The sequence below is a fragment of the Haliaeetus leucocephalus genome, unplaced genomic scaffold (assembly GCF_000737465.1).
Source record: "Haliaeetus leucocephalus isolate CR32 unplaced genomic scaffold, Haliaeetus_leucocephalus-4.0 Scaffold2, whole genome shotgun sequence".
In the NCBI taxonomy this organism is placed as follows: Eukaryota; Metazoa; Chordata; class Aves; order Accipitriformes; family Accipitridae; genus Haliaeetus; species Haliaeetus leucocephalus.
Window position 1 is genome coordinate 10,480,528 of NW_010972438.1, and position 26,047 is coordinate 10,506,574.

Below are 26,047 nucleotides of genomic sequence, written 5' to 3' on the forward strand. Positions count from 1 at the left end.
TTCATTTAAACTCAAGTGCAGACCCTAACTACAAAATAACCACTAGTGCTTCCAGAAATCTGTATGGACAGATTTACTGGTGTGGAAAAATACATACTATCACACCAAAATTAACACGGGCAAGAAAATTGTTATCTACTTGAAAGAGCTGTCTGCATAAACTGCAGCATCTCTGTAAGGGGTGGAGCTAGAACAGCCATTTGTCTTAAAGCTTTTGCTGAGAGAAAGGAAGATTAAGAAGTATGATTTCTTTAAACCAAAAGGCAAGTGCACATATCTAATAAGTGATATACCACAAGTACATGACAAGAAAGAGGGTTTTCTTGTCAAGTACTGTATAAAATAATAGCTGTGTTTATATTATGGACAGATACCTCTCAAGCAAAAAAGGTAGCATTTGGTTACATGAGTAGAAAACATTCATCTGACATTAATTATTTTTGAAGCAACAGCAGCAATGAACTGATTAATACATGGAGCTCTCTATATAATACATGGAGCTCTCTATAACAGTCATATTAAGTAAATTCCATTTCCCTGAAAAGATTTAGACTTACTGAAACATCTTTATGTACTTACAAATGTGTCAACAAGAGACAGGGAGGTAAGGGTTTCTAAGAGGTATTACTGCAGTGTATATTTGATAATGAAATTTGCTGGTTAAATTAGCCAAAGACAAAGTATAATGGTCTAATAGGCTCAGTCTACCATTCAAAAAAGCACACATTTCCAGTTGTAGCAAAGATATGATGGATGCTTTCTACAATGGAGTATTACAACTAGCAAAGACAGAGATTAATTTACCTGTTTGCAAGTGAGATATTTTTACAAATAATTTTGGCCATGAGCATGAACTTTTCTCTTTGACAAACCAATCCCTATTACCATAGTCACCAGTTGTAAAAAAAAAAAAAAATAAAATCAGTCTTTTGTCTGGATCATTGCAACTTGTCCAGTTCAGGAATCCTGTACTGGATATTCACAGATGGTCACTGATCACTTACTTAAATCACAAGGTATTGCTACTGTTCTGATCCCTAACTGGATTATTGAAACTAAAAAGTCATAAATAGCAAACAAACATGTCCATTCTTAACATTTGGATACCTTCAATTTGTAGTGAATTTAATTAAATTTTAAGATTTGCAATTAAGGTGGGGATTCACAGACTTCTGTACACATTGGGAATTTTATGTCCCCCAAATTAATAAAAATCAAACTCAAAGCTTCTACTTACGAAAATAACTTCAAATCAATCTTGTTAATAGTTGATTAGCCATACCAGCTAAACAGTTACAATGCAGTGCTACTTACTACACTGGAGAGCAGAGCTGCCTAAAAGTGGAAATCAAAATCTCTAGGATTTAAAGATGCAGAACATTGGGGAATCCATTTCACTGGCACTCAGTCATACAGTCAGATTATGTGACTAGTGGCTTATAAGGAATGATTCAAGTGTCAGAAATGTGTCATGTATTATCATGGTATGCTATTTAATATGTATATCACTTTTGTTACCTCAGAGCTCATTGTCTAAGAAAAGGAGAAAAACCTAGTGTGATTTAGTAAAATGGCAATGGTATATTTATGTAAATGCATCCTTCTCATGAAACTTCTCATCAAACAAGACAAATTACAGTTCATTCTCAACTTGAGACAAATGATAAAATATCAGCATATTTAACAGTTATGCAATTATTTTCACTTGGACGAACCCAATCTAAAGGGATGGTGTGAAGTAGTGGAGGGCTCTGGGACAGGGTTTCTTTAAGTAAATACATCCCATATTTCTATAGAGAATTACTTCAAATTTAGAGTTCTACATTAATATAAAATAATGAAAAAAATATAAAACTTTACTGGTATGTTAATGGACTTCATCTTCCAAATAGGTGCCAGATTTATATTTCTTATGAAATGCAACAAGTCCTTTCGGATTCCTTCTGAGGTGAAAAGAATTAATGTTCATTTCTGGAAGTGCAAGAAATTATGCTCTATCTGTAAATATAATATCTTTACAGATTCTAGTGTGAAATTAATATATCACCACTACATAAAATGTATAATTCATGAACTGATACCCAGTCAGATGTAGCAGCCATGAAAACTGAGGCATCTGCAAATTATGAGCATACATCTGGCAAACAAGTGATGTCAACAATCTCATAAAGGTGGAATATGGTGTTTTTTTAAAGTAAAAAATTTTCACGGCATCTACCTGTTACCTTTGCAATATAAGATTTAAAAATTGAGATAATTCTTAGAAAATAAGATATAAGATTTTTTTGAGAACAGCCAACAAAATCATTATCATGTATAAATAGGAAGCAAATGAGTTGTTGCAGACTCTAGAAAACAAAGAGTTATATACCATGAATATAATTATGGCACTATCTCTTGGAGAATAGTAGGGGCATATATTGAAACAATGATGTAGCTTATAAATGTTGCTGAGAGCAGAATTTCAGAAATCTACAGTGACCAAATCAGGAGTTAGTAAGACACAATATAGACAGACCCTCACAAATCCACATTTACTTTGAGTCCTTCTTTGTTGTGGACCTGAATGCAAAGGGCAAAGGATCCTCCCCTTGCACATTATGGAGCTTATGGATCATTGATAGGGTCACCAAGGGCAGATTGCAGGGGTGGGAGAAGAGTGATCTGTTAGACAGATACAAAGCAGCAGCAGGAGCAGCAATATCAGCATTACACTTTGCTCAAGTTTTTCAGACTTCACCTACATTGACAATTTCAAGGGTAGAATGGGGGGAGCACTTCGCATTTGCTGCCAGCTTAGATCCTTAGCTTCTTTTCTAAAACTGCTGAAGTATGCTTTCGTTAGTGTCACACAGCATGAGGATTACTGTGTTATGGACACCTGCTAGACAGAAATTTGAGTAACATTGCTACCACACGCCAAACATATTTCTTTGAATCAGCCCCATGCATTTACAATACATCACTGTAAGAATTTTCATCCAATTATCCATTATTTTAATTATTGTTCTGTCCCAGGAATACTTAATTATGCATCATGAAGAATTCTAAGTTAAAAAAAGAAATTTTAAACAGAAAAGAACCTTGATTATAGATCCTAGGGGCTGCTGATGCTAAGGAATGCTACTTTTCCGGACAAAACATTGAAAAAATAAGATCCTTCCTGAATTCCACTTGTTGGTTAAGATTACTCAGTATTACAACCTTTCCTTCTCGGGTTTTACAGAACTTCATCCCAGATATTCAAATATTTCTTCTGGCAGAATATTCAGCTCTCATATATTTAAGTTATTTGCCCCCATCCCCTCCAAGTTTTTTCTAATGATTTGTTTATATTTGTATAACTCTCCTAATCCTCAAAGTACTTTGAAGGTCTCCTCAAGATCTTGTTACTCATGGCAAGTGCTTCACTCTGACAATGAGACTGAATGATCGGCATCTACAATTCTAGGAGCTGGGAAGCTGGAAGTAGAATTGGAGCTGGGCTTTGAGACCAACCTCAAAGGAGAATATGTCTTGTCCTGCAGGCCCTGTTAGCTCCTCAGTGACAACCTCACCAGGGCTGAATCTGGAAAGGCTATAACCAGAAACAATCAGACCCGGAGTGGCACAGCCACAACATCCAACACTGTATTTTAAACTGCAGTCTGAAAGACTGGTTTCTTCTAGGCAGATGCACAATCTTCATGTGACGATGACTGAAGCTATGGAACATATGACATGCACCACAGAAGCAAAAAAAGTAGCACATAAATTTGGAGATTACCTTAATTGTCAATAATTTAAACAATGCAAAGCTAGATACACTGAATATAATTTTATTTTAAAAAAAAATGTGTATCCAAAACAAGAATCTGTACAACATAGTCACTTGGAGAAGGAACTGAGTGGATTTGAGAGAGTGTGTAACAGGTGCTCAGTGTCCGATGCAGTGGATATCACAGCCACAGACTGAAAATGAGGGAACAAAAATGCCTTGCATCTGCCATGGCTGGAATGCCAGTGTATAGAGATCACAGCAGGGAAAGCAGGAAAAAACAGTGCAAAATGTCTCTTGGTTTTGTAGCTCTTTACAGAGATCTCCTTCACATTTCAGCTCAGTGCCAATGGCCTCACATAACCATTCAAAATACAGCCTGAAAGGCAATTGACTTTGTTGACTGACCCTCAGAGTATTCCCCCAAAGCATTCCTACTCATCCTTAAGGGAAAATGCTGACACGATTTGCAGCATCTTGCACAGAAGCCACAGGAGACAGAGGCCTGATTCTCGTCCCAATCACCTAAGGCTCTATCCAGAAAAACCCTTCTCCCCCCCATTGAGCTTGATCCCGCTTTGCATGCCAGCTGCCATTCACTATTCCGATGGCTTCAAGCAGCCCTAAAGCCTGTTAGCCAGTCACTGGCAAGCAGCCTTCCTTGCAGATTTTACACTGCCCCAGGAAACGGGACATTTCCAGCACACCCTAAATGTGCTGCAGTCCCGAGCTGTCAGCACAGCCTCTGTGGACACTGGCAGACAAATCACGGGAGGTGAGGCTTCACTAGGAATTGCAGAAGTTGGATGGCTCCAGGGTACTTGTGGCACAAAAGACAGCCTTTATACCACCTTACAGCCACAAATGAGGGTCTGGCTCTTTGCAAGGGGCTGAAATGTAAAAAGAACGTTTTAAAAGGATACAAGAGCAAAGAAGCTTTTTGTACTGGCTTGTCCTGTTCTCCCTGCTGTGATCTCTGCACATAGGCATGCTGGCCTTGACAGATGCAAAGCATTTTTTGTTCCTTCACTCTAATTTTGCAGTGGTGGCACACACTACAAGAAACACTGTGACTGTATTAAACAGTTACTCTAAAATATCCAACTTCTCCTCAGAGCAAACAGATGTCCCACAAACTTGCATGTGGTGAGATGTCTCTGCAAAGAAAGTTGTTTTGTTGCTTTTATTTTTATTAAATAAAGAATTAGCAGTAGAAGCTACATGTAAGGCTTGAGGAATAAGCAGGACTTTGAACCTTTAGGTAAGAATAATTTACTAGGCATCTTTAATGTCTTTAATAAAAAGATTTACATACGGTTTAATACTTTCCCTTTTTTTATATGTATCCAAGATTAGATGTTGATCAGGTCTTGAGGTCTTAATCACAAGAAATGAAGAGAAAAATATGCAAGAAATTGAATTGATATACAACTTACTCTTAAAAGAAGACAGAACCTCTTGAAGTCTAGTCTGCTCCTCATTCAAGCCACCATAGCATAATAACCCCTTCACATGGTTTTGAAGGCATTAGAATTATTTTTGCCCCCACATCTCTCACGGGAAAGCTGTTCCAGAATTTTAGTTCATTGACAGCTAAAAATGTCCTTCTAGTTTCCAAATTTAATTGTATTCATGACTGGTTTATACTCATTTGTCCTTTTGCCAACATTGCTCTTTAGCTTCAGCACTTCTTTTGCTTCCTCAGTCATTTCCCATACATGAGCTTGCAACTTATTAGTCTCCAAATGCATGACCTTGCACCACATAGCAGTGAATTTCATTTGATTTGGACTACTCCAGGCCCTAAGTTCATCCAGTTCTTCCTATCTGACAGGGTGCTGCTGTTCAGAGTTCTGTCATCTGTATATTTTATGAGTACAAGTTTCCTTTGTGGGACAATGATATTAACAAAAATACCAAAAAAGATTAGTCAGACAACCAGTCCTTTAAAATTGTCCTGTAACCTCCCCCTTCAACAACTTTGCAGTGTTTCCTGTAGTTTCAGACCTTTACATCATTCTTTACTCACTTTGCAACTTTCTTTCTGATGAGCATTACCTCTAATTTCCCTAAGAGATGCCAAGTCACATCCACAACTACAGTCCAGCTAGAGGAGTCCAATTGCATTTTGTTATTTAGAAAATGAGTTATCTTATCAAAGATGTCCCCATGGATTTATCCTCAATGTATTCCATCAAATCAGTGCTGAGCAGTGGCCAAAAAGACAAGTTGCTGAAAGACTGTTTGCAAAAATGCCAGGTGCTGTATTTTTTATCCAGCCCAGTTCACCTTCATTGCTCATAATCCAAACCTCTATTAGTGGCAAACGTGACATCAGTGCCCATCTTTGCCACTGCTGAGCTAAACCAAATTCCATCACCACTTGGACCTGAGTAACCCTATTTATCTCAGCAGCTACCCAGGGACAAAGAACCTCCCCACCTTCTCTGTCTTTAGATTCACATTGTATCAAGGTGCAGCACATTCTATAGTAGTCAGAAAATCGTATCTTCAGCAGTAAGCTCCGAAAAGAACAAAAAGTTCAGTCAGGGAAGCGACAAGGTAAAAACGTGATCTCTTTTCCCAGGTTCATAATGACATTCATGAAGAATTGAGCCAATAAACACAGAGTTTCATATCATCATGATGTCACCGGTGTGCAGGACTCCTGTGAACAGTTATCTCCTGAACTATTGCCAGTTTGATTTGTCCTACGTACAGTTGATACTTTGGGATATATCTTCTTGGGAAGAATTTGGAAATATGGAGGAAGGAATTGATAATAAAATGTAGTATTACTGTACACAGTGATTGGCATCTCAAATTCTTCTGCTCTGTGGCACAGCCCCCTGAGCTGAGAAAATGCTCCCACACTAAAATCACTCTGGTCTCTATCCCAAGCTTCTACACAATCCAGGGGTACACAACAGAAGTTGTAGAGACTGAAAAACTCTTCCTATTTTAGCAATTCCCTAAAGCCTATTTGTCTACAGTTACCATCTGTTTGGCTTTATTCATAACACCTAATGATGAAAGCATAGAAACTATATTAGCAGAGTTCTGCTAAAACTCTATGAAAGCTCAAATCATCACTAAACACAAAAGCATCGTGTGCTTTCACCTTAGCAATGCATACTGTTAAGAAGTAAATAAATGTACCTCTCCACAAACTATCCTCTATGAAGGTGGCTCCTCCTCCACAGGTAACCCACAACACTTAGTTCATTAATTTAAAATGAAAGTTAGAGTAATTCAAGCTATGTTGCTTTTTTTTCTTTAAGAGGAATCAGTTTAAGTCATACAGAATTCATGCTTTGGAAAGGAGCAATGTATTTATGTCACATTGCCTACTACAAAGTCTCTGCAAGTGAGCATATAAACTTATAGAAGGCTTGTCACATTCATTTCAGTAGGTTTGGGTTTGTTCATGCTCTCCTCGTAACAAAAGAATTTGTCAGCTCCCTCTTAGAAATGTGTAGAAACATTTGTTTTAACTTGTTTAAAACAAATCCAGCAAGAAATTATCTATGACATGGCCCCTGTCCTTTCCACTCTGCTTACAACACAACATAGAGCTCACTGTATCTGAAAGAGGAACACAACTTTAATCTTACCCACGTTGGGGTTTTGGGTAACCAACTACTCAGTCATAACACATAATTGATTTATATTTCAGGTTGAGCTGGTTTTGACTGGGACAGAGTTAATTTTCTTCACAGTAGCTGGTATGGGTCTATGTTTTGGATTTGTGCTGAAAACCGTGTTGATAATTCAGGGATGTTTTAGTCATTGCTGAGCAGTGCTTACACAGAGTCAAGGCCTTTTCTGCTTCTCCCACCACCCCACCAGCAAATAGGCTGGGGGTGCACAAGAAGCTGGGAGGGGACACAGCCGGGACAGCTGACCCCAACTGACCCAAGGGATATTCCAGACCATATGGCGTCATGCTCAGCATGTAAAGCTGGGGGAAGAGCAAGGAAGGGGGGGACGTTGGGAGCGATGGTGTTTGTCTTCCCAAGTACCCATTACGCGTGATGGAACCCTGCTTTCCTGGACATGTCTGAACATCTGTCTGCCGAGAGGAAGTGTTCTTCTGCTGGATGAGTTCCTTGTTCTGCTTTGCTTGCACACATGGCTTTTGCTTTACCTATTAAACTGCCTTTATCTCAAACAATGAGTTTTCTCACTTTTGCTGTTCTGATTCTCTCCCCCTCCAACCGAGGGGGGTAGTGAGGGAGCAGCTGTGTGGTGCTTAGTTGCCAGCTGGGGTTAAACCACAACACAGGGCAAAGATATGAACAAAAGGCCATAGTCAGTCAACTTCCAGAATATACTGTATTACATAGAAATGTAAGACATTAGGTCAAGTACTCCCTGCAAGTACTCAAGATCTTCCTCTCGAAACCTGTAACATTTTTTAGCCTTACTTTGTATGGAATATCCTAAGATATCACATTCCTGCAAGTTTAATGAAAATCAACAGCAGGGCAGAGAACAGCTGTTATTAAAGCTGCCACTAGTGAAAGGTGGGAAGAATTAAGCCACTATTCATTTTTTTTGGTGGCTGCCAGGCTAATGTACACTTATTGGCTGTCCACTCAGCACATCCACTTCATTGGACAAACCACAGAACATAGTTTCTTTTCTGGCTGCTGAGCAGAAAAAGCACATAGAGGACTTAGGACATCTGAGAGCTCTGCACTGGAGGAAGAAGAGTTTTAGGAAAACAGAAACTGGACGAGATACAGGATCAGTGACAAGAGATGTAGGAATGTGAAAATATTATAGAAGAAAAGGAAAGCCAAGTGGGGTTGTTGCTTTAAGGGAGTCACAAGAGACCAAGAAAGTTGAGGTTGTTAGACTAGAGGAACTTAGGGCACAAATCTGCATGAAATCTGTCTTTGGGAAGACTTTTGTTCACTGAACAATTTCATAAAGCCAAAATGGAGAATGCTGTATGGAATCCAGTGCCTCAGCCCAAAGGAAATCATTGAAAACTGCAGATGCTCTTCGTTTCTCAAAATTTGTCTTTGGGATTGTCGGTTTATCTGTATTCCAAATGTGAAAAGAGTTTTATTTGAAAGTACTTGCATTTCTGCAAAACCCAACATCAATTAAAAAAGATTAATTTAAGAGATATCACAACAGAGGCATTTATATGTGGTGCATACTGTGAGAAACCTTAAACCCTAACAACATGAACAATAAATAAATGAAAACACAGTATCAAAACACTAAACAAAAATCTGACAAGTTGGATGAGCAACGTCAAACTATATACTGACTTATTTTTCTATCTTGTCAGTAAAAATAAAATAAAAAGTGGAAAGAAAGCAAAAAAACCCCCACAGTAATCAGAACGAATAAAGGCTCTATTTACCTGTCAGCACAAAAGAACACAGGAAATGTCAGAATAGAAGGGACCATTTTGACCCATCACAACCAATATCTTGCCTTCTAATACTTCATGCTACTTCAGAGGAAATACTCTATGGCATTCTCCATTGTATAATCTGTGTGATGGAGAGATGAAGAAACTCCTCGGTGAGTCCAGATAGCCATCTATTTTAACCCTGAATCATGAGGCTGCTTGTGAAATTGCAATTTTTATTCTTGACTATGCAAGTTATTAAAACTTTTTAGGCATGATAAAATATCTGCCTTAAGAATGTCCCAATAATAGCAAATTACAGTGGTTAAAATGTTATTGTATAAATACACATCACAATCAAACTGATAAAGGCCATCAGTTCATTTCAGAGGCGAAATCCTCTGCAGTACTGAGACTAGTGTGGAGATGGTTTCATTCTGAGAATAGCATGAAGATGGTTTCATTCCAGACTGAGAACACTATTGTTGATTTACAAGAGATAATGTGCTGAGTGCATAATGCAGAAAATGTAGAATGATTTCTTAAGAAATCATTGGCAACTTAATTGTATTAGAAAAATCAATAGTTTATCATTTAATGGCTTTACTGGACAGAGAAGAGTGGCTATGCTTTTTAAAGTTCCCACCAGTCATCCAGAGGCTGTTTTTCTTTAATCCTTTTCAAAAATTCTCTGAATCAAAGAAGCATTAACAAACTATAAAAGACATTAGACAAAATCTCCTTCTACACTGTAAAGCTGAAACAAAACAACTAATATAGAGAGACAAAATTCAGAGTTCATGCACATGGCTGAAGGAGGAAGCATTCTGCTAGAAAATTTTCAGAGATCCGCAAACGGTAGTGGATACAATGGTGACCACGTAGTTAAATTACCCTGCATGACGTAATCTTGGCAAACACGCTCACCCGAAGGTCACTAGCTGAGGAAAAATGCTCAAAGGAAATGAAGATCGGCCTGGCACTGGGGCAAATATGCCTCAGCTCCATGGCAGCTGTTACCAAGTGAAGGCTAAGCAGGCAACAAGGCACAGGATGTCTCCCCTCCCTGTAAGTCAATAATGGCAAGAAGGATCTACAGAAAATGTCATAGGATGCCTGGGTGCCTTCTTTCTTAGCTTAACTAGTATTTATAATTTATACAGCTCTCAAAACATAACGTGGCATTTTAGGAAATACACTATGAACTAGAAAGACAAGAGATTTCCACACTACATGAACTGACAGTCTAAAAAGGCATAAATAAAACCAATTCAGAACAATACAATACAGAACTGACTGGCAAATGGTCATTAGAGCTGAAATGGAGCTTTACGCAGGAGGGAAGGGAGGCCACTTGCCATATACCAACGGGCAGGCTGCTCCAAGTGTAAGCAATGGTATGCAATAAGGCAAAGTCAGGAATGGATGAAGGAAATTACAGTACTATTCCTATGGATATAAGCCCAAGCTATGTCAGTGGGGTCCTTTAAATATGACTGGGTTTAATATCACACATCAAGTATCTAGTGCATATTGAATACTCTCCTAAATTAAATCAATTCAGTTCCCAGCATGATGCTACTAGCATCTTAGTATTTTAATTTAAGACAGGAGACCTAACCACACCTTGTGCTTAGGGCATTTACGAGAAGAAGGGATGTCCATATGTTCCAATTTCTTACTCCAAGATACAGTAAAAATCTCTTCACTGAAATATGTTGAAACATGTAAGGAGTTAAGTTCAGAACATAGAAAGGTTGTATTAGAAGATAAATGTATATGAGTTCTCACAGTTTTCCCCAAATTATTACCCAAGCGCTTGCTTAACACTCATCATACCTTTCCGGGGCTTTAGTAGATGTACACTGCACAGCAGCCTAAAATGTTTAGCCAAAGAAAAATGCATAACTCAGCAGCGCAGGTACTAACAGCAGCTGATCTACAGATACAACCTTAAAGAAGTCAGTATAACAAACATCTTGATTGTCTGATCATTACTTTTACAGTGTGTCCAGCATTACCATAATTCCAAAACAGACCTTGGAAGTACAATGGGCTCAGGCCATAGATGGGCCAAATTTAACGACAGAAGGTTCCTTGCTAGTTTTACCTTACCTGCAATTTTTGAGTCATAGTATCTACAACAAATGATATGGGTTTTTTTCTATAAACCGGAAGAAACATAGGGAAAAAATTTCCCTTCACAGTACATCTAAAACCAGTTTTCTCCAGCAGCTGGCAAAGGGTACTTGTGCAGCCTAGTTTTGCCCTAAGCAGGCAGGTAGCTGCTTCCACATGTTACACTCACAGCTGGCTGCTTCATATGCCTTTGTAACTTAGGCTCCTCAGCCAAAATCTCTGTCTTTAACTGGAATTTCTTAACTCCTCAGGTCTTAGCATAACTCCTGTCACAAAGGATTCGGGCTTTTTAGATACAGAGTTATGTGTAACGAATTTCAAGATGGCTTCAGGTTAAACAGTATATAATGAACTATGCAGTTTCTGTTAGCTACAGAACTTCCCAATAGTTTTTTAACCTTTCTTTTGCTATTGTCATCTCTCTTTTGTCCTTGTCCTATTAACTGTTTTTACTTAATAACCTGTAACTCAGTTTTAGTATTATTGTTTTCCTTATCTCCAGTACCCAAGAACTCTAATCAGTGTAATCCAGTGTATGATAAAACTACACTGGATGTGATTTCTTTGAAAATCCCAAGGTAAAATGAGAAAGCTAAATACATCTTATAATTGATTTAACTCATTCCCTTCCTTGGCAAAACCAGGACAGTACCTTTCAGGAGCAAAAGCAAGGAAGGTAAACAGGGTGACGGTGGGCCAAGGCACGGCAGGACCCACTGGTGGCTCAGCATTTTCAGTTCATGTATTTCATCATGCTGTGATGGGTTAAAGGGTTCTTAATAACTGTTCTTTGTAGAAACATTAAGATGCACTTTGAGGAAGAAAACAGTATTCCATTACTTTTTTGAGAAAAGACTACAAACTTTCACAAAGAAATGCTGTGATCAAATAAGCTGTCACTTCAAGGAAACGTCTTCTTTGCCTAGTATCTCATTATAAATACCAGGATCAAATTGGTTCCCTGTGACCTTCTTCCCAAAGGTTTCTGAAGCCATCAGGAGGTGTTTGCTCTTTCTTTACAGCCCTGTTAAACTAATGGGGCTGTCCTTCTCATTTCCTTCTCTTAGAGAAAAATGCCACATCTGCAAGTGCATTCAAATTCCTTAAAAACCGAGGACTTTGATGTGGCTGCTCTGGCTCATAGCTTCCTACATTCTTTTCAAAAAAAACCCAATTTACACAAAGAAGCTTTAAAGAGTAAATGCAAACGTGTCTCAGGAGTTGAGTTCTCAGCAACATTTGCACTTGAAAACACCTCCACGGGGCCTGGGTGACACAGCACCATTTCACACGGCCACCCTCCACCTTGGGTGCCCCGAGGAACACCCTGTGAGGGAGCCAGCCAGCGCAGCCTTCTGTGCCAGCTCTGGCCAGGTTTTATTCACTTAGTGACCCGCGGGCAGTCCGGCCACCGCCAGGAGATCAGTACCCCGCTCATCCTCGGAAGAGACGACGACGACGGAACCCGAATTAAAGGACGAGGGCGCGGCTACACGCAGGTAACGACCACCCGCCATGACCGATTAATCGCCCGAGCTACGCCCCGCCAGCCGCCATTTTAAGCGGTTCCGGCCGCCCGCCTCCGCCTTCCCCTCGCCTGACGGCGGGCCCGCCCCCTCGGTAGGTGCGGTTTCGTTCCCCAGCCACTCTCGCCCAGGTGAGACGCGGCGGGGGCCCGAGCTCCCTGGGCGAGCGGTGGGGACGTGGCGGAACGGGAGAGCCCCGGCGGCGGAGGTGCGGGGGAGCCGGCCCGGCGCTGAGGGAGGCAGCCTTGCCGCCGTAGCGGTGCAGGGAAACGGGTCTGCGGGGATGCTGGTGCTTGAATCGTGGGCCTTGTGTCAATACGGTTTATGATCGAGTTTTTATAAAAAGTGAAAAGCTTGATTTTGATTCCTCCCCCCCCCCCCTTAATTCTGAGCGTTATGTGTAAAGGCTGGCTGTGCTGCTTTTCACATAGGAACACCAGTAGTCTTACTATAGTTTATTAATGGTCTTTCTGCCCATTTATTATGTTAACTTGTATTTTGAGAAAATATATAGCAGTGTTACAAACCCAGCTTTAAATATTCAATATGTGGAATTCATTTGTCTGGAAGATACTAAAACCCTTCATCAGTGATTAACTGCTTTCTCTGGTGTGTCTCAGCCTCCCATAAATCAGCACTGGCTTTGGGCCCATGACGGTGAGTTATATGTATTAACAGTCTTGGGTCTAAGCCTATGTTCCCTGCCAAAAATAGTGTATTTGTGTCATTTTTTTCAATGTGAATGAGTAGTAGGTGCAATTCACTTCATTTTGCTTCACAGTTTGACTTTGGAATAGAAAATCTTAAATAAACACAGCTTTTTCAACACTGGGATGTTGATCAGAAAAATGTATTCATACACTTACGTAAATAGTCCCCCTTAAGTCAAGGGACTAACCATGGCTATGAAGGTTTTTAGGACTGCATGAGTCTGTCTACCCCTGTCTCCTTTGGGGTTAGAACAGTGTTTAGTATTAAGTAATTGAAAGAAGCATGAAGGTCTGTTTGCATTTACAGTTTGTGAAATACTGTTTTGCTTGTAACTTACTAGGGACCAATTGTTTGAATCATGGGGCTACATAAACACAAAATATTATTGAAATACTTGAATGTGAAACATTGTAGTTTGAAGAAAAAAATATATATAACCAGATATCACAGGATGGAAGAATTTTTGCAGGGTCCTAAGTGGTTTGAGTGAATGGAAGTATTAGAGGGCCCTTTGGACTGCTGCTACTTTGCAAAACTAATGATCAAAGGTAGTGCACAAATCAGGACTTCACAAGGTAGATCCTGATAGGAATCTATTCTTTCAAAGATAAATATCTTTCATTGTTGCTTAACTTTATAAACTATATTGATGGTTTGTCATTGACTGACACTTTAAGCCTGTATTTCCAGTGGGACAGATGTACTAAAGTACATGGTTCAGGGCAATAAAAAAATAAGTTTGATCTGTGACTGAAAAGTGAGAGAACTGGTGCTTTATGGCATTCTATAAAGATGTCATAAAATATCTATTTATTTGACAAATATGCAAAAAAATCGAGGACTTTTATTTCAAGATGTTGTTGATTTTTCTAAAATAGTCCCTCTGGATTTTAAGCACACTTGATTTTTAGAATTTCTGGAGAGGCTAGGAGGAGGAGAGATGAAAAGGGGGAAAATATTGCAACTATCAATTTTCCAGACCATTCTCTCTTTTTGTTTTTAAGCATAGGTTACTATAACTAAAGACAATAATACCTGATGCACAATGAAAGCACCTCTTTACATAATCTCAGTAATTACATGACAAATATGTCATTTACTTAATGTTTTTAGTAGCTACCAATCTTAGTAGCAAAGGTAATTTCTAGTCTTCATTTGTAGTAACTTAATGGAAATTGGTAAGGTACAAGTAAGCCATATTTGAGCAAAAATACAGTGCAGTGTGACTTGCAGTATTTCTTGCCTTCAAGAAAAACAAACTGACATTTCACTCATGTTTGCAGTAGTCAGCTTTGTAGTATGAACCAGTTGTCCGGACACAAATGCTTACAAACTTTTGGTCTAGTTTACCTTTCACTAAAGTTAGGAAGAGCCATCTTGCTATGAATTTGATAGTTACAAGGGTCATCAGTTTTCTGAGTGTGTATAAAATAGTTTCTACAAATTAGTAAATAACCTAGCTTGCCCATATGTATGTCAGTTTAAAAAACAACTGCATTGGTGACAAATTTTAAGCCATATCATAGAGTGAACTTTATTTGACAATTTGAAATATGAAGATTTCTAGTGATGGTATGAGATTTCCAGTCCTTCGGTAAGTGTTCATCATCCCACAGTTTTTGTATTTCTTTTTACTACCACATAATTCCTAGATGTTATCTCTTTGTGTATCTCTCTACACTTTCTGTGATCCATTATGAAAGTCTTTAACTATTTGATCATCTTTTCTATCTTAAGCATATCATTTGAATGAGAACTTTTCAGTTCAGATGCATGCTTCCTCCACTTAAATTTAAGGATTAATCAGTAGCAGAAGTTTTTTGTGTGATAGAGGTGTGTGTTTTCATGATGTTTTACCAGTGCACATATGTTCTTTCTGTGCTCAGAGCCAACTGAGAACTATTTCCATACAATACTGTGTGGAGATAAATTAGTGATGTCAAGCCAAAGCTAATAAGCACTGCTGAGAGGCAAAGTGTATTAGCACAGTATTGAACCCAAGTTAATATATCAAGATGGCTTCCACTTGCACTGTGTGCAGAGCTGTTTGCATCTTCCTTCAAAACCCTGTATGATTTGCCATTAGTGGACTGGCTCTTATGAAAGCCAGGTATGCTTGATGAGAGAACAGCGCAGAAAATGAAGTATTCCTTTCTATGTCTTATGTGTAATTCTGACTACAGCAGTGTCTGCAAATACTGTAGCTGTCCATCTTGCTAAGTAGCTTTAGCCTTTCCATCCTGGAAGATGGTAGGGTAATGGAGATGACTACATACTGCACACTAAATGTTTGTTCCAAAATACACAGTATGATTATAGTCAGCAGAGGACTTCTGACCAGAATATTAGTAGTAGTCTCTGAAAGAGATGAGTCATTCTTTTCAGTCTCAGAACTTTATACTTTTCATACAGTGACTCTTCTACCAGGATCCCTCACATTTATTTAGTCTTAATATTTTTCCCTGAGATCTAATAAGGCATAACAGAACTGCAACATATGTGAGGGTTATGTTAGGTGCATGACGCTTGGCAGACCTGGAACTGATTTTTAGAGTAAGTAAAGGGGTTTTGCTCCAAGGAAAAAGCAGTGCCTTCCTTTGCACCTCCTTCACTTAAAATTAATCAGAAATAAAAACTGGAAGATGGTGAAATCCTTAGTCCTAGAAGGACAAGTGGCTCACCATGTAAGTTACAGTAATACATTCATTGTAAATATGTACCGTAGGAGGGCATGACTTCTGCCTCTCTCACTACCAGTCCTTCACATTTAGCTCTGGCAAAGTGAATCAAAACAGTAGGTCACTCTGAGATTAGTTCCTCGGTGCCACTACTTCTCACTAGGACATGAATCATGCAATTTTGAATAGTTCTGGCTTGTTTAAAGGCTGTAGATAATAGCAAAGATAGGGCTGCAGGCAAAAAAGTGAACGAACTGTTATTTCCAAAACAATTGCTCTGTAAGTAAAGTGAATATGTACAGAAGGAAGTAATGCTTTAGAAGTGCTTTCTCTAAAAGGCATTTCTAAAATGTCTAGTTCATAATTTAGAATAGTTCAATATAGCTATTAATGTAGTCATTCTTAGAAAAACAATTATGCCAACTGAACAAGTGGGAAATTTGTGTAGAAAATGGTCTAAAATGCAGAATAATACAACTGGTGTGTTAGATGTGCAGTGGTAGTATTAAAGTAATACAATCAAAATACTGATCATGGGTTTTGATAGGCCTGTTACAAATGCTATGGCTTCTAAATTTCATTTTCCTTATCAAAAATTTTAAAAGGAACTAATGTTTCTGGCAACACATGGGAAAAAATTTCTAATATCTGAATTTTTTTTCCGGTTTTATGTTATTTACAGACAACTTTAAGACTTAAAATAATTGTTGCTGATTAAAATAATTGTGGTTAAAAATCAACAAATTTCATCATATTTTCCTCAATGAATGATTATATACTTTTAAAAATAGAATGCTGCTCTAATCCTTTAAATGTGTACATTCTGTATGAACTCAGGCATATTGTCAATGAATATCTAGTTCATTTGCAGTCATATATCTTTGTATAAAATTTATTAAAACTTTTTGTCACTTTCTGGTTGAGAGATAAACTGTTCTTTATGAGAAGCTATACTTATATTCTCCTGGTCAACATACTGTTTTTATCTGTTAAGAAAATGGTTTCAGGCTCAAAAAAAAAAATCTGGTAATTAAAAATAATTTAATTCTTTAAGTAGTCTGTGCCTGAACTGAAGCAATGAACATAAACAAAGTATATCAAATAAATGAGAGACACAGTCTTGTGAAAGGATTTTTCTGTGAGTTGACAAGTACTTTCAGTTTTCACTGTGAAGGTACATGTTGTCTCTTGTGACTGGTTCTACCTGTCTTTGGAGATTGACTACTACCTTTTTATGTTCAGGGTCCCTTTACTTTTTGTTGACTTCATGTGAAATTGCAGACACTCAGTATGATCAAAGAGGCATGTGGGAGGCTTCCAGTATCAGTCCCTGCACTTTCTATTGTTCTGATTCTCCAACTGCACGCATCTCTTAATTCACATTGACTTTAGCATCCCTCAAATAACTGAAGTGCTTGGTTTGAGTCTTATACTAATCATCCTCAAAGAAGAATGCCGAATGTGAAAGAAGATAATTTGTCTCAGAAGTCTCTGCCAAATATCTCTAGATGGAGTGGTTTCTATTGCAGCTGTTCCATGTGTTTCTCTTTTTCTACATTAAATGTTAAGCTCCTCTTTAATGGACTGTAATGTTTTCCAGTGGGCACTCGATAACAAAGAATGATAAAAAAATGTGTATAAAGATGATTATTTTTTTTTAAAAGCATTTTTAAAGCATGAGAAAGCCCTCATTGATAAAAGTAAGAGCTGACATAAAATTACTAGTTTTACTTGGAATATAAGGAAAGGCAGCCCTGAGTACTTGATGCATGAAGAGAACACTTTCCAAGACGGTGTCAATATTAATATTTTTTAATCTTAATTCCTTTGTGATAGCACTCTGATGCAGTTGATATACGTTCTGTACTCATGAAAAGTATTTCATAATAGTATTCATATCTTTTAAAATGTGGTGGGGTTTCATTACAGGATTTTTTCATGTCAAATCCTATATAAATTTTTTTGGTTTTTTTTTTTCAGCGTAGTCTGTAAGTGTCTTTACTGATTGAGAAGCTGAAACTATTTTTTGCCTGTGAAAACTGGAAAATGTTCAAAAATCAGTATCAGGTAAAATGGAAATAGTTCTATTTTTTACCCTCTTTCATTTTACCTCTGAGAGAACTCAAAATAGCTTGTTCTGGGGGGCAAAAAGTCCAGTTACAGAAATGTTTTGGAATGTTTCATTATTCAGTTTTTTTACAGAGATGTTATGAAATAGTGGGTAGCTGCTAATGCTCTCAGGTCTAGAATGGACACCAGCATGGTGTTACCAATGGCTTTTTGTTTGTCTTTACCCTTGTGGGCCAGGGAAGGCACACCATTGGCTCCCACCCAGTCACGGAAGCAGGCCCAACTCTTAAGGTATAATCAGAAAAGCGAGGTTGGTTTATTCTCTCTGTCGAGTGCAAGGTTGTGTCAACACTAGTCACATCATTTGCAAACCTTGTTATCCCTTTTACTGTTTCCTGGCCTTCCTCTACACCATGCTTTGCCTCCCTTTCTCTGCACCAGTCCCTTCCCAAGAGAGCAACGCACCCTAATTACTTTTTCCCTACTGGTCCCAGTTGTGCTACATCTGTACCTGAAATGGGTATTTCTGATGCTGTTACCTAGGCTATTTCAGATTTATATGGTATTTCTGATACTGTTGCCTAGGTGCTGTTAGGTTTGCAAGATTGTGCTCCCCAAAAGATGCCCCATACTCTTCTCCAATAGATTGTGGAGTTTGACAGTTTCTTGCTTAACTCCCACCAGTCACCCATGAGATCCAGCCATCTTCCATGGCACTAAGTAACTTTGGTCATCTTTTCGCATCAGTGTTTGTTCAGCATTTTCTCATGTCATCTCCAGTTTATGTTAGTTTAACCTGTTCAGTTAGTTTAACCTCAAATCAGGGCCTACGCAAGGGCTGCAGTATTAATAAAATGTATTTGTAAATATGGGAGAAAAAGCCACTTGTTTGTTAAGATTTGCTACAAGCGTATACAACTTGGCAGTTAAGAATCTTCTTTAACTTTCCAAGAGCTTGATCCTGTAGTCCTTAAATATATCAGATAACTTTTACATTGATAGTATGCCATATTTTTGTATCTGTTATTAATTTAAAAAATATTTTTTGAGTACAGTTTATGGAATGCCATTTTGAATCTCCTTAGAACTTAGTCTAGTCGCTGAGGTTTAGCCATGTGACTGGAAGCTGCCAGGTATGGGTGGGCAGAGGAAAATACCTAATTCGCATACAGTGCAGAATTGATGTTCTCTGAAAGCAGAATTTGAAGAGCATTTATTTTGCTGGCAAGACTGCTCACCCCTCTTGCTTATTCTGACTTGTGTGCAATTGTTTGGGCAGCTGAGCATAAAGAGAATTGGGGAGTGCAGGCAACTAGGAATGAGAAGGGAGCGGCAGAGTTGTAATGATTGATTAGGTCAACCATGCTGCTGAAAAAATGCTTATCAAACTATAGGCTGAGTACATCAGATGTCACATTTTTTGTGACATCAGATGGAAAAAATACTGGAGCAAATAATTCCCTAAAGAGAAGTGATAAAGCCTACTTCCCCAAGAGCTTATGGTTAGATTCTTTGATGTCTAATAGGGCACATGCTCTGTGTAAGGAGTTTTCACCTGACAGGGGCATTCATAATCTTTTTCTGGTATTAATTCTCTGATTCCCCATGAAGGCTGCAGCATGAGTACAGCCCTTACCTTTTTATGGTGATACTGGTAGGATTAGATCTACTACTACAAGACCACTTAAACCGGCCCAAAAGAGCGTAAAGTTTTGTGAGTTTCCCAGACTGTCTGGTCAAATCAGGCTGGAATTTGGTAACTAGTAGGAAAGTTACCAGGAAATGTCTTTGACATACATATGGAGACAGATTGTGTTGTCGTGGTTTGACCCCAGCCAGCAACTAGGCACCATGCAGCCGCTCACTCACTTGAGTTGAGATAAGAACAGCTTAATAGGACAGAAAGGAAGAAAATAATAATGATAATAACAATATTAAAATGACAACAACAATAAAAGAATTGGAATATACAAAACAAGTGATGCACAATGCAATTGCTCACCACTCACCGACCAATGCCCAGTTAGTTCCCGAGCAACGATCCGTGCCTCCTGGCCAACTCCCCCCAGTTTATATACTAGGCATGACATCACATGGTATGGAATGTTCCTTTGGCCAGTTTGGGTCAGCTGCCCTGGCTGTGTCCCCTTCCAACTTCTTGAGCCCCTCCAGACTTCTTGCTGGCTGGGCATGAGAAGCTGAAAAATCCTTGACTTTGTCTGAACATTACTTAGCAACAACTGAAAACATCAGTGTGTTACCAACATTATTCTCCTACTAAATCCAACACATAACACTATACCAGCTACTAGAAAGAAAATTAACTCTATCCCAGCCAAAACCAGGACATGTATAAATTTCATTTCTATAGGAGATCAAACAAAACATCTAATCTGCAACAGTGTTTATTTTTTTAGCATTCTGTTTTAAAACTCACTTCATTTGGTGAATTGTAGAAATAAATCATATCCAAATATAAATTACTGATCTCCTGCATGTTTTTAGAATTTTTACAATAATTTTGCTTTTTAGAGAATGACATTATAAATAAAATATTCCATGGTATTCCTTCAATTTTGTGGTCCAATCCTCTAGTAAAGCCAAATATTGACTATATGGATTGCTACATTATAGTAATCTAGAAGCTGTTTATTAATAGTCTGCTGTCTGACTGATCAGTAATACTGACTGTGTGGAGGACTTGTTCTTATGGACTCATCTTGACCATTGATGATTCAGTGCTGAACATTTGGTTGGATGATGTATCCTTACACCATTTCATCACAGGGTGGCCCATTTGTTGAAATATTCAGTGCTCAAGGCAAGAACCCAGGAGCAAAATGGAAGATTTTTGGCAATCCATCAGCTATATGGAAAGTAAGTTTTTAAAGAAACTTATAAAACCTAGAGTATAAACCAGAAAAATTTGAATGAAACTTAAAATTAGAAGATGGTGAGGGCTTTGACCTGACAGTGGAGTTGTCACTTGCAGTTCTGTCATTATGACACACTAAATGACTACTTTAATTAGTTCTTTATGCCTGCTTGCAGACTAGGTTGGTTGCATTGTAATTTCATAGTTTAAATAGAAACTAGTTATAGTTATTAGTTTCTAGTATAGTAACTAATTAGTTATAGTTATTAGTTACTAGTTATTAGTTACTAGTTACTATTAGAAACTAGTTACTAGTTTCATAGTTATTTTGCTATTCTGATAACTAATGGATTGAGTTGGGCCCATTGGATTGAGAGTCCTGTTTGTCAGCATTGTTTGTTCATAAAACATGCAAGTAAAGGACATATTTCTATGGGTTATCATTACCATCATATTTAAACTACTGCCATACTTGCAGTGATGTCTGCCATTTGTGATTTAAAAAAAAAAAAAGTAGTTTTGCATGTTAGTAGCATGGTTGGTTGTGAGGACAAGAATTCTATCAGGATGCTTGTGTTTGTTTATTGTTCCTTTTTGTAGGAATATGATAAAGAAGTAAAAGGCTTTGTTTTTGTACTTGAAGGAAGCAGTCAAATCAACAAAATGCAGCTACCAAAGGAAACTAGACAAACCTGTAAGTATCAAAAAATTAAATGTCTGTGGTGGTGTTCTGATTATTAAATCAGTCTCGTATTGGAATGTAAAACTTGTATTATTCTCCCTTACTTTGAGCATAATTCAGCATTACCGAAGTGTTTTTTCATTAACTATTTAGCAGGTCAGTTAGAATTAAGTAAAAAGTATAGAAATGCCATATTAAAGGAAGTGCTGTAGGGAAGATCCTTGTTGATACATGTTGTCCTAGGTTCACTTCTCTACCTGATCCTGCTACAGGCTGATCTCTGGCAAATAACTTCTGACTCTGTTCAGCACTTACTAAAGTCAATAATTCTATTGGCATTACAGAATGTGAAATAAATTCCTGTCCCCTTTCTTGTTTTACTTTTTAAAGTATTTTTACTTACATGTATCAAATAACCACTAGCAGTACAAGGAAGTTACACCCAAATTTCAGCAGCACTTATGTAATCAGTCTTTGATGGGTAGTATGGAGTGTTTCCCCAGTTTGTCTATTACTTACACCAGAATAAACCAGAATCAGAGCACTCTGTGTTTCTCAGAGCATACAGTAATCATCATAATTTATGCCATAAACTCCACTGCAGGGTATTGTACTTTATAAGGCTTGTAGTAATGAATTGAGCTGGCTGAGAATTAACTGCCTTTTGAAGAAAACTTGAGAAGGTGATTTTAGTCAAATGAAACGGGAATCTTCTAGTATGCTTCTCATGCAGGGTATAGAATTATAAATTAGTTTTTCCAAACAAACACAAAAAATAAATAAGAAATTGTATAGTCTGGTCATGCACTAAGGCCTTGAAGATTAATCTGAGTTTTATAAAAGAAATTTACTATTATCTTCAGTATAATAAATGCTAGTCTAATGTATCTTTCTGAGAAATCCAACTTTAATTTGTTTATTGCCAATGTTACGATAAACTATTACAGCCTGAAATGAGGATTGAGAATTAGTGTTGTAGATTATCCCTGCTAAGAATAGTTTGGTTTCAAATTTACCTTAGCTAGTGCTGCAATAGTACAGTTAAATTTCTATCTGTTACCATTCTGTCTCCCTCTGTCTCTTCCTCTCTCAAGGTGTATGTACTTCAGGTATTTCATTTATGTCAAGTATACAATCTCTTGAGTTGTAATCTTTGCAATACTCTGCGATCTTCAAATACGCTTCCAAAATAAAATACATTACATATACAAATATAATTTGAAATTTTAAAGTGTCATTTGACCCACAAAAGAAGGAAGTTCTGAACTGGCATTCTTTAGAAGAGGAGCTAATGTTGTTGTTGAGTCTTATAAAGTCAATGAAGAGCAGCCCATACCCCCCCTGATGGAATAATTAAGAAAACAGCATACAATTCAATTCAGACAGCTTTGTACTGTTTTCCCTTGATAGGGAGCTACATGAATCCTGAAAGATTTCTTGTGTTTGTTCCCTCAGTTAAGCTCCATTGCTATTGTTCTAAAAATCAGAAGCCTACAACTGAGCGTTGTAGTCATGATCTGGATTGCGTTTTTACCCAAGGATTTTTTGAAGATGTGTAATCAGGTGTATATTGTCACAAATGTGCACGCAAGTTTCATATGACTATAAGATAATCTTGATGGGAAAGTATTATTTTATTTTATAATGCCTATGGGATATTTGGTGTCTACATGCTCTTGGAACACAATGTAGAATTGTAAGAAAAAAAAAAAGGTTCCTTTTATTTTCATGAGAATTCCACCAAAGCCACAGATGGGAGTTTTAAAACAACACTTTTATTGCAGTTTGAATTGGTTTTCTTCAGGTTTTTCTTGTGTTCATATGTTGTGTGAACCTTGGGAAATAGTGTTGCAAGAGCATAGCTGTATCGTACAAAATGGAAATGCTTGATGGTGAAATGTGCATCTGCACACGCACAGCAGGTGTATTTAATTTTTTTCCTGTTTCTAGTGGGACTGATCCAGCAATTTCTGACACTTCAGATTTTTGTGCCATTGGGACAAGACTTCTCCACTGAGTTACTGTAAGATGCATAAGATTTCCTTGAATACTTAATGTATAAGTGAATGCCTGATTGCAGCCATTAATTGTGGTGGCAGATTTTGCATTAAAGTGCAGTGACTTATCAAGTCTATAAGAAGTTAATTAAGCTAATGAGATCATTCTTCCTTGGATGTTTTAAATACTGACATTCCTTTGAACACAGAACAAACTCTAAAAATCATGAATGAAGATGGTGAAAAATCTGAAGAAATTACATGAATTTATCAAACGTGAAAATACTGGCTCCTGAGAGTCTCCTGAAAATCCATAAGAGATTTATAAATAACTATTCCAGGCCCTTTCTGTTCAGGACAAAAAGTTATATATTCTAATAATTGGGGGAGAAAAAAACTGACCAAGCAAATGGTAAAAAGCCAGAACAACAAATGGAGTGCTCAATTGGTATAATTATGTCCATACTGTAAGGAAAGAGAGGTACCACTGAAACAGACTTTCATTAGTTTGATGTGGAATGATTTAATAGAGTTCTAAACTTGGGCAATTGTCGGTCTTTGGACAACATTTCCACCCTAGTGGCATAAGCTGTTTATAACTAGCACAACCCACTCAGCTTTGTAGCCAGTAGTACACCTAAGGTTTGGATTAACAAAAGAAATATTATGCCATTAGAAACCCTGCAAGAAAAGGTGGGTTGAATGATATGCAATTGAACTGAGTAAAGTCAATGCAGAAATTTATTTTTGTTTGTCTTTCTGTAACTTTGCATTCATCGGTGCCTATAGGTGTCAGCTTTTCTTGATTGTCAGAAATCTCCTGTGTGTGAAGTAAGGGGAAAAACAACTCTTGTAGGTTTAAGTCAAAGAGGACAAAACGAGATGCTGGGAAAATGTCATTCAAGCTGTACTGTAGTAGAGAAACAGCGTTCACTATAATGTGAATAATCTACTTCATGATATTAGGATGGTGTGCTATTTATTTTATGTTGCTGGCTAATTCTGTTATCTTCTGTCCCTTCACATAAGTAGAGTCATCTTGGCATTTTTTTGTTATTTTAACAAGAATATGCTAGTGTGAATTGAGTCATATTTATTAAAATTCCTCAGTGGATTTATAACAATGCATGCAGGTATTTTAGTATCATTTATAAGCCACATCGTGTTGGTAACATTATACAGTCCTCTGTGGCATGCTTAATTTCTAACATGATTTTAGAATCTGAACATTGCGAAAAATCTTCAAAGGATAAATTAACTTATTTAGCTCAGATCTTCACCAGAGAATTTTTTTACTTCTCCATGGAGCATGAAAATTTGAGAGTGAACACTGGGCTCAAAATACTTATTTTAAAGACAGCTTGACTCTATGAATCAAGATCTTGGTGCAGAAAATACTAACATTTTACTAATTTAAAGTGAGAAACTGCTGGCAGGAAAGCTGGTAGTTGTTGAATAGACCAGAAAACTGCAGGTTTTCAAGCCTTTCTCTTCAATTTCTCTTCCTACTACAGCCTTTACACATTTTCTGTTATGTTTTCCTTATAGTGGTTCTTTTTATTTCTTACCCCAGTTTTAATAGGTTTTTTGCTTAGGTGTTAGGTATCTCTAACATAAGCATACATGGCTTTAAAGCTACATATTTTTTTTTCCCTGCAACAGAAAGAGCTTCTTTGTGTGTCAAATCACACTGACTTTTCTGTTCCTGAGTGTAGTTCTGGTTACACTTTCTGCTCCTATGGTTTTAATTGCTGCATTGCTTCTAAAAGTGTGTAACAAAAGGGACAAAACAAACATGATATGTCATGCAGTAAGCAGAAACCCAAGTACATAGATTTGCTTCTCATAGGCGTTTGGTAGACAGATGGTAGAGACTTAATGACAGGTACAGGAATTCCGGTTTTCTATAGCGTCATATTGGGTTTGGTTCTTTTGGGTGCTTGCCATGCATCTATGCTTCTTAAAAAGAACTTCTTCTCCACTTTTCTTCTACTCATTTTTTCATCACTTGCTTTTTTTGATAACAGAGAGCTCTAATTTTCTACCACCTCTCCCACCTTTCTTTGCCCTTTCTCTTTCCAGCTCATATCTAGATTTTACATTTTCTTCATCTTTTCTCGGTACTTCCCATTCTCACCATTACTATGTCCCTCTTACAACAATATATATATGTCTACTTCTGTAGTATTCTTACAAAATACATGTATTAAATTTCTAGAAGTACGTATTTGTTATATATAG

At 37.6% G+C, this 26,047-nt stretch overlaps 1 protein-coding gene across 1 annotated transcript in view; it reads left to right on the plus strand.

Annotated features, from left to right (window-relative positions):
- The first annotated feature begins 18,228 nt into the window (after nucleotides 1–18,228).
- Nucleotides 18,229–26,047, plus strand: part of LOC104835392 (chromosome unknown open reading frame, human C3orf67) — an 84,319-nt gene continuing 76,500 nt past the window's right edge. The window contains exons 1-4 of the mRNA XM_010573345.1: nucleotides 18,229–18,249; nucleotides 21,040–21,129; nucleotides 21,728–21,821; nucleotides 23,760–23,832. Of these exons, the coding sequence (XP_010571647.1) occupies nucleotides 18,229–18,249; nucleotides 21,040–21,129; nucleotides 21,728–21,821; nucleotides 23,760–23,832 (278 nt within the window). The remainder of the gene's footprint in view (nucleotides 18,250–21,039; nucleotides 21,130–21,727; nucleotides 21,822–23,759; nucleotides 23,833–26,047) is intronic.